Here is a 12634-nt window from a genome sequence, read left to right as displayed (position 1 = left end):
TGTACTAGTGCCATGAGAAATATTTGTATATTATGACTGTATTTATGTTCTGAGTTCAAATTCTGCCAAGGTCAACTTTACCTTTCGTCCTTTTGGGGTTGATAAATTAAGTACCAGTTGTGTAATGGGTCGATCTAATCAATTGGCCCCATCCCCACAAAAATTTCAGGCTTAGAAAAGTATATTGTGACAGTTACAGAATATAGAAAGTAATGTAACACCAACGACTATATGATCCATCCAAAATATCTCAGTTGCACAAATGTAAATGGAATTACTATTTCAGTTCTATATTTAAGAGATGAGGAATTATGTACATTATTCACATTATTTATATTATTTACATTTGATAGATATTTGTCCTCGTCTTGTTTGTTGTTAACACAATGTTTCTGCTGATATACCCTCCAGCCTTCATCAGGTGTCTTGGGGAAATTTCGAACCTGGGTTCTCATTCCTAAAGTATTTTTAGATATTATTATTATTATTATTATTATTATTATTATTATTATTATTATCATTATTATTCAGGTCACTGCCTGGAATCGAACTCAGAATCTTGGAGTTAGTAGCCCGTGCTCTTAACCACTACGTCATATGCCCTTAGAATACATCGTACATATTCAAAGAACCTTCTTGGTTTAGTGGTACAGAACGTTTTTCTGGTATTCTTTTATTCTTTTACTTGTTTCAGTCATTTGACAGTGGCCATGCTGGAGCACCACCGTTTAGTCGAAGAAATCGACCCCTGAACTTATTCCCTGTAAGCCTGGTGCCTATTCTATCAGTCACTTCTGCTGAACAGCTAAATTACAGGGACGCAAACGCACCAACGTCGGTTGTCAAGCAATAGTGGTAGGACAAATACAGACAAACACAAACACACACACACACATATACACACACACACAATACATACATACATACATATATATATATATGATGGGCTTGGAGGTGGTGGTGATTTCAGCTTGTGCGATTTTGTGGTTTGCTGGTATGCTGAGAGACATTCAGCAGGCCCCTAACTGGTTCCCCCCCCCCGATCTTAAAGGTGTAATGTGGATGTGTAATGATGACACATCAACAAATGAGCCAGAAATTTTAACATATTCTGAAGCCAAAAAATGTTTTTTTTTAGCTGAGGTGTAATTTTATAATGAAAACAAGTTCAACATTTAAATTTTGAAGCAAAACACTTTGTTTTGTGCATGGCTGCAGTTGAAACGGGTTAAAACAAATGTGTGTGTTTGGGCCTTTAATAGCAGTTTAAGGTCAGTCACAGATAGTAATTCAAAACGGCAACATGCACAATCATAATATACATACAAACATACACATACATGCACACACATACACAAACACATACTCAGAGAGAGAGACAGACAGACAGACAGACAGTAAGTGTCAGATTGTCCACAATGAACTCTTCACCTCTCTCTCTTCCTACCTGTTGCTTTGCCACTGACTGGAATTGTTTTAGTTGTGTCTTTAAGCTCTTTCTCTCTCATTCTCTCTTTCTCTCTCAGTTTTGTGGTTGAAAACACAAAACAAACATCACCTTCCTTTTGTCACCACTCAGTCCTCTCATATATATATATACATTGTCTTGCATTTATTTATGAGGGTAGAAATTGATATTAATCAATTAAAACCAGTGGTCTAGCATATTAAAAAAATCCGAAGATTAAAATTATATTACATACAAAAATAAGAGGAATGACCAGCAAAAGTGGACTCCTATATGCTAGAAATAGATGCCGAATCATAGTATTTTTTCATTTGCCTTGCCCTTTTACAGTCTGTTGTGTCGCTATTTTTTTACTGAGAACATATTTCTTCGTGGTTAGATGATTCGGCATCTATTTCTAGCATATAGGAATCCACTTTTGCTGGTCATTCCTCTTATTTTTGTATATTGTCTTGCATTGTAGCTGTAATTCAAAGAGGCCAGCCTTGTCATATTCTGTGTGAGGCTGAATCTCCCTGAGAACTACATTAATGTTATGCATGTCTGTGGTGTACTCAGCCATTTGTGAGTTAATTTTGTCCTTGTGTGGTAATATATGAACTTTTCTTTGGACTTACGTATCTACTGTCTCTCTCACTTTCTCTCTTTCTCTTTCACTTCCTTTGTGTCCCTCTTCTCTCCTGCTTTTGATTTAACAATGTGTATATGTATCTATGTATCTACTTCTCTTGCGATGAACGCCGTCACCACTCACTGTCTCTTTCACTGTCTCTTTCTCTCTCACTTTTTCTCTTTCTCTCACCCGCTTTCTTTCTCTCTTACGTCCTCTCTGAAACATCTAAAAAGACAAAACGAACACCGTCACCACTTACTGTCTCTTTCACTCTCTCTTCTCTCTCTCTCTCTCTCTCTCTCTCTCTCTCTGAAACATTTAAAAACACAAAACGAACGCTGTCACCACTCACTGTCTCTTTCACTCTCTCTTTCTCTCTCTCACTCTCTCTTTCTCTCTGTCCTCCTCTCTCTCGCTTTGCCACTTCTTTGAAGTAAGTGTGACGTACGCAACAGATACGTACAAAACAAAAAAATTACCATATTAATATTATTGATAATAATAATGATTTCTTTGTTAACCACAAAGGGTTGACATTAAGTAAAACATTAATCAAAAGAGGGTTTTGCATGTAATCAGGGAAGGCCTGTTCTCTTGTACCATGCTTGCCACTCACATCCACCTTTCAACAAAACGGCTGGAAGGCAACACTTCCCTCCCCATCCTTATTTCCCTTTTCAAGTGAAGGGATTGGCTAAAGAGGAAAATGTTTATCAACTCCTTTAATTATTCCGATTATACAATCTCTTTTGCCATGGCCACCAGGTACATAAAAACTGCCTGCTTTTCCCAGTTAAAAGGTGGTGGTGGGGTGATTTTCTCAATGGATTCAGTTGATAGCTGGATCCGTCATGACAGCAGGTATTTGAAATAAACCCACAGGTCAGGAATGCGTGGGCACTGGATGAATGTGTGTAGGACAGTTTTGTCGCCCTACATGTATCTGAGACATGCTTGGTACTTCCATGCCTATAGGCTTTATCTTGAACTGGCAATACTCCTTGGTGGCACTGCCAAACCATGGATTTCTGAAAGTTATCCATTGGCCCTGGGCCAAAAATTATTTGGAAGGGAGTGGCTAGTTGATTGCCTTCAATGCCTAAGGTCTCCTCAAGAACATCATGTTTTTCCACCACTAATCCTCTGTAGAATGCCAGTGTACAAGGCCAGCAATTTTAGTAGGAGGGGATTAGTTGATTACATTGACCCTAGTATTTGACAAGTACTTTATTTTATCAACTCTGAAGAGATGGAATGCAAAGCCGATGTCAATAGAATTTGAACTCTGAATATAAGGAGCTAGAAGAAATGCTTCTCAATATTTTGTCTGACATTCTAAAGATTCTGTCAGTTTGTCACAACAACAACTACAACAACAATTATAATAATAATTATTATTATTACCTGAGAATTGAAATCACCAAGGTGTGGGAGTTACAAGAATCAACTATAAAGGTTGTCCTTATTGTCATCGGAGCATTGGGTTTAATACAACCCAACCTGAAGAAACATCTGGAAACTTTAGAAATACCCTACAATCTAGGCATATTGAAAAAATCAATATTACTTGGAACAGCATGCATATTGCATAAGTACTGTCTGTCTGAGGTCTTTGTTGTGACTTGACAGACAGTACAAACCCCTGGTAGACACAATATCATCAATCAACAACATTGCGATATTGGATACTGTGCGACATCTTAAATGATAATAATAATTCTTTCTACTACAGGCACAAGGCCTGGATTTTGTGGGGAGAGAGATAATCGATAACATCGACTCCAGTACTCAGTTGGTACTTAATTTATCGACCTCGAAAGGATGAAAGGCAAAGTCAACCTTGGTTGACTATGAACTCAGAACGTTAAGACAGACTAAATACTGCTAAGCATTTCACCCGGGTGCTAATGATTCTGTCAGCTCACTGCCTTTTTAAATAATAATAATAATAATAATAACAGTAGTGTTTTTTTTATTATCCATTAGCGTTGACAAGAAGATCAAATATGGTTTAAGGTGCTTCAGTGTGGAGTTACACAAAAAACATTTTAACAAGAGAAATAACGAAAAATGAAACACTCCTCCTACAAAACAATTGAAACATGGACTTCTCTAAAAGTGGGGAAAACTCCGAGAGTTACTCATGGAAACCCTACAAAAGCCATGGTCACTCTAACCACCAGCACATTCCCAGCTGCCCCTTTCAATCTAAAGGTGATTGCTCAGGGCAGGCTTGTTCATTTGGACCATATTTGCTGCTCTCATCCATCTTTCTGTAAATTTTACTGGTTGGTGACAATTCTCCAGTCATCCTTATTTTCCTCTTTATGAAACTTGAAAAAGTTGATGAAAGTTTTGCCAAAGTGGAGGGTGTCTGTCTTCAGCCCTTTCAGTCTCATCTATCACACATCTTTTTCCAAGGCCACCAGGCACATAAAAGCTGTTGTTTTAAATTTCATTGTCAAAATAAAGTTGTAAACTTCAGGATTCTAACTGTTATGTTGAGCGAATAAGCACAACGCTCTCTCTTGTAGCTTCACTATACATTTATGAGTAATTTCAGCCCAATACATTAGACACTGTAAGACAAAGATAGACAGGAAAAAATATTAGCAGGCAATACATCCATGCTTTTTCTCTCAAAAATTGATAAGTACACAGACAATATACATCACAAACAGAATAATCATGTGACTAATGATATGTAATCTTGGAAGCCAAACACATGCCTGTTAATTTGAAACTCTGACAGTCAGATGCTAACATTACAGTCTGCATAAATAAAAATTTCCCATTATAAAATGGACAATACTGAAACCAGCAACACTTTATATCCTAATGATCATACTAAGGATACTGACAACAGCATATTTCAGACCTTCAGTGTTCCAAACTGTAAGATATGCAAAAATAAGAAAAACTCTGATTGAAATGATTCAGCTGGAACATAGTCATGCTTCTAGTATAAAATTGTGAAAGAAAAACCGTTTCTAATTTATTCAAAAGTGTGTGTAGGAGAGTGTGCATGTATTTGTGTGAGAGTGTGTATATCTGTGAGTGTATGTGTTTTGTTACATATACCAAGTTTACTGAAATTTAATTACATTGATTGAAATAAGTAATTTATCATGTAAAGGCAATCAATAGATCATTATTATTGCTATTGTTACACATATTTAAAAAATTAAAGCAGAAGAAAAACTAAGCAGTTATTTCTATAGAAACTGTTAAGATGTTCCAAGTACATTGTGTATTCCATAAAATGTTTGCTCATCAGTTACATTGTAGGGATGAATGTAAGGAATTTGAGGGAATGAATTTAAAAGCATTGTTATACCAATACATTAGGAAACATATTAAGCTAATTTTCGTTTAAAACTTGACAGATTATCTTATCTTGGAAAGTTGTGACCTGAATCTTCAGACAAACCCAGTTTATTCCTCTTTGTGATACCATTAGAAAATCTCAAGCATAGTTTTTCCAATGAGATCACATAAACTGCTGATGCTCAAAATAGCAATATATAACTATGTAGAAATTTATTTTGAATTATATAATAAATCCATTCTATACTGATAATTGTGAGTTAATATTAAACATGTGTTGTAATTTTTATTTTTAATTGAAAATACTTCCAATAACAGATATTTTTCAGTATTTCTTCTAGGCTCTTGTCATGTAAAATAAAATTTTCATTTCAATTATTCTTTTGCTTTTTCCTTCTGTATGTTTTGCTCATATGTTTATTTATTTTTCGTTAAGCATGTTCAAGTTGTTGGCTTGAATAACACAATAGAGACATGGACAGGGGAGACACTTAATGACTCCAATCCATTAAGCCACTCAGATAATTCCCAGAGCTCTTCAATGGATGCAAGTGTTATTGAAACAATTTCAATAGAATCTGGTAAGTACCACTTAAATTGGGATAAACAACTAAACATATCTTAGATATAATGTTCATACAATCACCATTACTAGCACAAATATCCCCATGTCTATCTGTCTTCTATTCTTCACTAACTCACAAATACACAATGTCATCCCACTCTCCTCATTCTTCATTTATTCTTTACTTTTTATTTTCTACATTGTGCTTTTGGATTATATCATAAGACACTGTAGCTGTGTGGTTTTTAGTTCATTCAAAATGGTTAGTTGTATATTATACTGCACTAGTAGTTCATATGTCTTAAATTTATTTTCGATAGAGGTATTTTTGTTGTGCTGCATAGCAGAATGGTTACATCTGTATATCTCTCTTTATTTAGATATAACAAAAATAGATAGCGAATTATTTTGAGAATACTATAGACTGAGGTCTTATTCAAGGTAAAATGACTCCCTTTGTAATTTAAGCTACACAAAGGAAAGAATTAATCATGTCTGCATAATTAAGTAATAATCTTTTGAAAAAAAAGTAGCAAAAAACATGACTTCCAAGACTTGTGTTTAGTCAAAAAAGATCACATTTCTATAGCATCAGAAATTTTGGTGTCACTTAATAACAGCTGCACATTTTGAACTCTTAATAGATATGACAGAAAATTTGTGAAATATTCCCTCTGACTTATCGATGTTGAAATTAGTTTTTTTTATTTATCTGTTTCTGTATTAAGAAAATGCAATATTAAGACATTGTGTTATCTCTTTAATACGAATGTATGTCTTTGTATGTGTGTATGTATACACTGCTGTGTCTGTTGTTGGTGCATGCAGCTTCTGTGTTTGTCTGTGTGTATAAGTACAAAATATATCTGAAGATTGTTTAATCAAGCTATGTAACCCATTTTGTAAGCAAGAACAAAATCAGCTTCAGTAAAGTAAATCTTATTTTATTACCAATTTAGAAGCTTCATGTCTTTTAACTTCAGGAGCACAATCCAAAGTAGGGTTACCAATGTTTTTCGTGGGTCATAAAGTATTTTCTTTTCGTTAAAAATGTACAAACTTTTCCAGCCAGTTGTTGTTACTGTTATTTATGACTTATTTTATTATAATGTTTTTGGTAAATATTAAAAATCTATTTACTCTTTGATTTTTCCCAAAATGATGAACAGAAAATCACAGTTAAAAAATAACTAGATATCAAATAGCTAGAATAGCAAAAAAAAAAAGTTCATCTGATATTTGTTGTCTTTATCTCACTTGTTTAATGTTCATACATTTATTTTTTGCAATTTATATATTTAATAGAAAAACATTAAATTATGAAAAATAACTTTTTAGGAAACTTTCATATTTTCTACAGTGTAGGCTTGGATGGTATCCATAGCTTTAATTATATATGGCTGGCTCTATCTGACTTTATTTTTTTATGTGAATTTAGCTGATTTATACAAAGGTAATATCATAACTAATCCCTAAGTCAGTTTTGTGATGAAAGGAGCTATCAATATATAAATATTTTAAAATTTGCTTTATGTCAGTTAATAAGTCTATAATTATATATGACTGTTAACTCTTATATCTCATTGTCAGAATGTGAATATACTCGTCAATTTTTACATATATTGCTATATACTATTACACATTGAATGGTTGGAGTACTGTGTGTGATGATATATTCTGAAGTGTTAAGTAATGACACATGGCAACAATAAAATTGAAGGCGCCTGGAGATGAAATTCAAAGATTTTATATAAAAAGGAAAAGAAACTGAAGTAAAAACATTTAAGTAGTTCAAATAATAGAACTGAATTTTCTGTGCAAATGTTCCATAGATGTTATATTGCGTTTCTAGGTGAATCAAGAAAGACTCATACATTTGGAGAAAATTCTATAAAACCACCAACCATTGATGTGATTTGTATTATATGTCAAGAAGATTTTGCTAAGAACTTACAACATATTTCATAGTCAAATGATATAATTTTTAGGTATGTTGGGGAATATTTCATGTGATCTTAAAGGTAGCTAATTTCCACATTTAAAGCAAATCAAAAATTTAGAAATCAGCTGAAAGAACCAAAAGTTGTACTTAAAGATGCCCATCTGGTTTATATGTGCTATCCTAATGAAAAAGTGTGGAAGAGAGCATTTTATGCTGCAAATCATTTTCTACTTCAGCTATGAGAAATAATACTTTTGAAATGATAGATTCCATTTCTAATAAAGAGTAATTAAAATGGAATGAATATTTCAGCATATGAATTGATAGCACAACCTAATGCTTGGAAATTATCAAGGGTTTTTCCCCAAAACAAGGAAAGTTAATCCTCATTTTAAAGTTTTCTTTTCTTTGTAGAGAAAATCTTACTTCAAAAGTATATTGGAATTGGGTTTAATGAAGAATAACATTGTTAAAAATCCCTCAATAATAGATAGACTCTTCAGTGATTTTTGTTCAGTTGTAAATTTGAGCATATGAACTATCTCCTCCGAATTCAAACAGTTATTTTGCAGAAAGGTTCTATAATGAAGTATACTATTACAAAGTGAAATAGAAATTTTATTATCTGAAAAAAAAAAAAAAGAGAAACTCCTTTAGCTACAAGATTTTTAGATTTCAAGTGGATGTTTCAATTAGCTTATCTTTCTGATATTTTTCTGGATTGTGAATGACTCAAATAACTTTTTTAAAAGGCTGTGAACAAACAATTATTGGTTTGATGGAGAAAATAAATGCATCTTTTCCAGCATTTGATCTACTAAAATAAGATTATAATAATCTTAATAGCATACAGAATATTATATTGAATCATCTAGCAAAATTTGATGACAGAATTCAATAACTGCATTCCAACAGAAGTTTTTCAAGAAATACTATTGAGTGTGAATTCCATTTAGTACCGGCATTAACAATTTTCTTGAAGATTTTGTCAACATTAATAAATTACAAGAAAAGTTTACAGAAGTTCAAAATTACATGACTGATATAGTTTCATTAAAATAATTGAATATATAGTACATTCTGGTTGAATGTTAGAAGCAAAAAGCTAGTTGTTGGAAATGATACAATGAAGCTGCTTCGTTCCTTTCCTACAAGATATCTTTGTAAATCAGGGTTTTCAGTTCTTACAAATACAAAAATCCAAGTTAAGAAACCAACTTTAACCAGAGGATAACTTATGATGTAGATTATCAAAGATGAAACCTAGATTGGAAGACCTTTGTGCACTTGTTCAAAAGTTCTCATTAAATTGCAAAAATGTTCAGGTAGTTTCATTTCAGGTAAATAAAGTATTATGGAATATTATCAGAAATTGAGAAATGGCGGGCATGTACAGAACTTCCATAGACATTGAAATTTGCTAAGTAATAAACCTGACTATTTTCTTAAATGTATTACTAATTCATCATATGAAATAATCTTTATATAATACTTTAAAATTTAAAGTTATTTTCCCTATAACTGTGAATGCAATTTAACTGTAACAAGTGAAACTATTAAATAACTTGTGGTAGACTATGTTACAGTTATATTTAAAAACAACAATATATTTGTGAGGTTAATTAATATTTATTTTCAGAAAACAAATGGCCTCAAAAAATAGATTTAGTAAATTGCTTTAATGGTTGAATTAATTGGTTACTGTCAGTTGAAGATTCAATTTCCAAGCAATAAAATACATTTTTAATATTTAGCTGAGTTGCAGAGAAAATCTTGCAAAATCATCTGCCACTTCCCTGTTTTACAGTACTAAATCAACTTTTCTTACTGTAATCAAATATTGAATTACTTGTAACTATAATTACTCATATATAAAATTACTAAAATGAAGCAATTTATAGTGATTAGGATGAATGCAATTTATCACTCTTTTTTGCATAGAAATATCTATTTCAATTTTGGAGTTAGCATCTTAAAATCATAACCCTATGTTTGGTTACACTTCAAAAAAAAGAAAGAAAACTGCTCTATAGTATCCGTACCAAAATTAAAATTTTACACTCATGCACCACATGCACACATGCATGCATGCATACATGCATTTTTGCACACATGTACACACATACACACACTAACACACACAAGCACGCATGCATGCACACACACACACTCTCTCTCAGTCATATTAGAGCTGACTAGGACTTCAAGTTTCACTTTGGCTGCATATTCAGCATGTCTGATTGAAATTGCAGTCAAATGATTAATAAATTTGAGTTTACTAATTGTATAGAATCACATCAGCAGTAATTATTAATTGTTATACGTAGAATTAAGGTAATGTAATCTATATAGATGCAAATATATATACACATAAACCGTAGAAAGTATGAATATTCGTATTGAAATAATCTTCAGTTTATGTTAAATGTGATGCTGTGTTTCAAATGCTAATTCAGTAGAATTATTTCATAATGGACTTGTGTAAATATAGTTAACATCTTTAGGTTACTTCAAGTAATTACACAGAATAGTTCAAAACTGTATTTAAAAGACTTTTATAGGTACTCTAGCCTTTCCTGTACTAATGAAATTGGGTTAGCCATTGAAACACAGCACCATGTGTGGCACAAATCGATTTTGGGAAGTTGAACCACTTGAAAGAGATGATGAAATAGAGCAATAAGTGGCAGAATGCTGTATTGGAGAGAACTCACCTGACCTATGCAAGGCTGGAAAAGCAGCTATAACTGTGATGATAATATGTATGTCTGGGTGTGATCTTAAATTGCATTTGCTAGTGGGGCCCTGGTTCAGGAGTTTCAAGGATTTGAGGAGTGTGGAACTACTTCTTAGCCACAATTATTCCCAGGTCTAACTCTGGTTTAGAGTAGCAGCACTTGCCAGGGTCCTAACTATGGGTTAATTAGCATGTAAATCATAACCACCAGGTATTAGGAGTTCCCTCTCTTAGCTGTTATCATAGCATCTTTCTAGGAGGGGGACACTCTCTGAAACCTGCAGTTTCATGTGATTACTGATCATCTCGCATCAGTCTGTCTCTAGGTACTAATCATGGAAACTCAGAGGGTGGTACTCATGTTGTACAAGCATTTATCATCGTTTTCCAATGATGTATAGATGTCTCTTTATGGTGACCTCATTTGTCATTCCATCTACTGAAAGTCCTATGGTAATGAATGAGTGGTAATATGTGCAGACCTTAATAACTAAAAGCACACAGTTACAAAGCAGCAGGACTGAACGATCATCTGAGAGCACCAAAAGTTAGATATGCTATTGACAACAAAGAAGTACAAGAAGATATATCAACCATCTGAGAAGATGGAGTAGTCACATGTATATATAAGTTATCTTTGATTACATAAATCCCATGGGTGTCGCCACTGTCAGCTGCTGACTGGATACTCTGACAGATTTCCTGCCAATACCTATTTGCACAGCGTCTGGCAGTCAGTTGGGTTTTATTTCTTGCCTTTCTGAGTTCTTCGAGTGACTTTGTCGAAGAATCACTCTTGTATTGCATCAGAGCAGTCGCTTTGCTTTGATAACTGGTTCCAGCTCTGAGAGCCCAGCACTGAACCAATCTGGGTTTTGCTTTTCACTCATACCGAAAGTATCTATTGATGTGGTATACATAGCTTCCCTGTTATAATTCCACCTACTTTCAGCTGAGGAGGATGGGCAGCTACTGAGGACAACCTTGATAGAACCAGCAAAACATTTTAGCAATGTAGGGTCCGAGGTTCTGACCGTGTTAATGCATGGTCGGCCCACTTTCTTGGAGTGATGAACTTTTTTTAGGCAGAATCCTCACCCTGCTTCTTATTAGTGAATGATCTGTGTCACAATCTGCACTGTGGTAACTACAGGTCAGCTGGACAGGATTCAGAAAGGATCTTCTTGTGATGATGAAATCCAACTGATGCCAGTGGTGAGATCTTGGATGTCTCCAAGATGCCTTGCGGGATGGCTTGTTGGCAAAGAATGTGCTGGTGATGCACAGGTTATGATATGTGCAAAATTCAAGCAGTCTCTGACCATTGTCGTTCATGTTTCCAATACCAAAATGTCCGACACAAATGGGCTACGAGTCATGGTCAGATCCCACATGAGCGTTAAAATCTCCTAGAAGGTAGATGTATAATTACACACACACACACATATATATATATTTATATATGTATATATATGCATGATGTATATATATATATATATATATATATATATATATATATATATATATATATATATATATATATATATATATATATATATATATATATATATATATATATATATATATATATATATATATATATATACATGTATACATATACATGTATATATATACATACATATACATGTGTTTGCTGATAGACTATGAATTTCAGAAGTTGCTCAGATAAAAAATTTTGTCTTTCCAACCTTGTTCATGTATTCCTGTTTCTGCGTAAATCATAAACCCCACCATTCGTTCTTTATTATCTCTCTATTTCTTTACCATGTAAACAAAGTTCCCATAGCTTTGTCTTCCTTGTTTGTCTTAAGTTCATGTATATCCATTAATCGTCACATTTTATTTATTTTATTCAAGTTTATCATTTTGTTAATTCATTCTCTCCAAATTTGTCTAAATTTGGCTGATTATAGTATACAAGTGCAGAAAATGCTCTCATCTAAACTTGCTGGCTCGCAGTA

General features: G+C 33.4%; 1 protein-coding gene across 2 annotated transcripts in view; it reads left to right on the top strand.

The window, feature by feature from the left end:
• LOC106880771 (meiosis 1 arrest protein-like) overlaps positions 1-12634 on the top strand; it is a 147285-nt gene that overhangs the window by 39036 nt on the left and 95615 nt on the right. For both annotated transcript variants that reach the window (XM_014930867.2, XM_014930868.2), the window contains exon 6: positions 5845-5989. In XM_014930867.2, coding sequence (XP_014786353.1) covers positions 5845-5989 — 145 coding nt within the window. The remainder of the gene's footprint in view (positions 1-5844; positions 5990-12634) is intronic.

The sequence above is a fragment of the Octopus bimaculoides genome, chromosome 3 (genome assembly GCF_001194135.2).
Source record: "Octopus bimaculoides isolate UCB-OBI-ISO-001 chromosome 3, ASM119413v2, whole genome shotgun sequence".
NCBI classification, from domain to species: Eukaryota; Metazoa; Mollusca; class Cephalopoda; order Octopoda; family Octopodidae; genus Octopus; species Octopus bimaculoides.
Note: the sequence above shows the minus strand (reverse complement) of the source record. Positions and strands in the feature narration are given on the sequence as shown.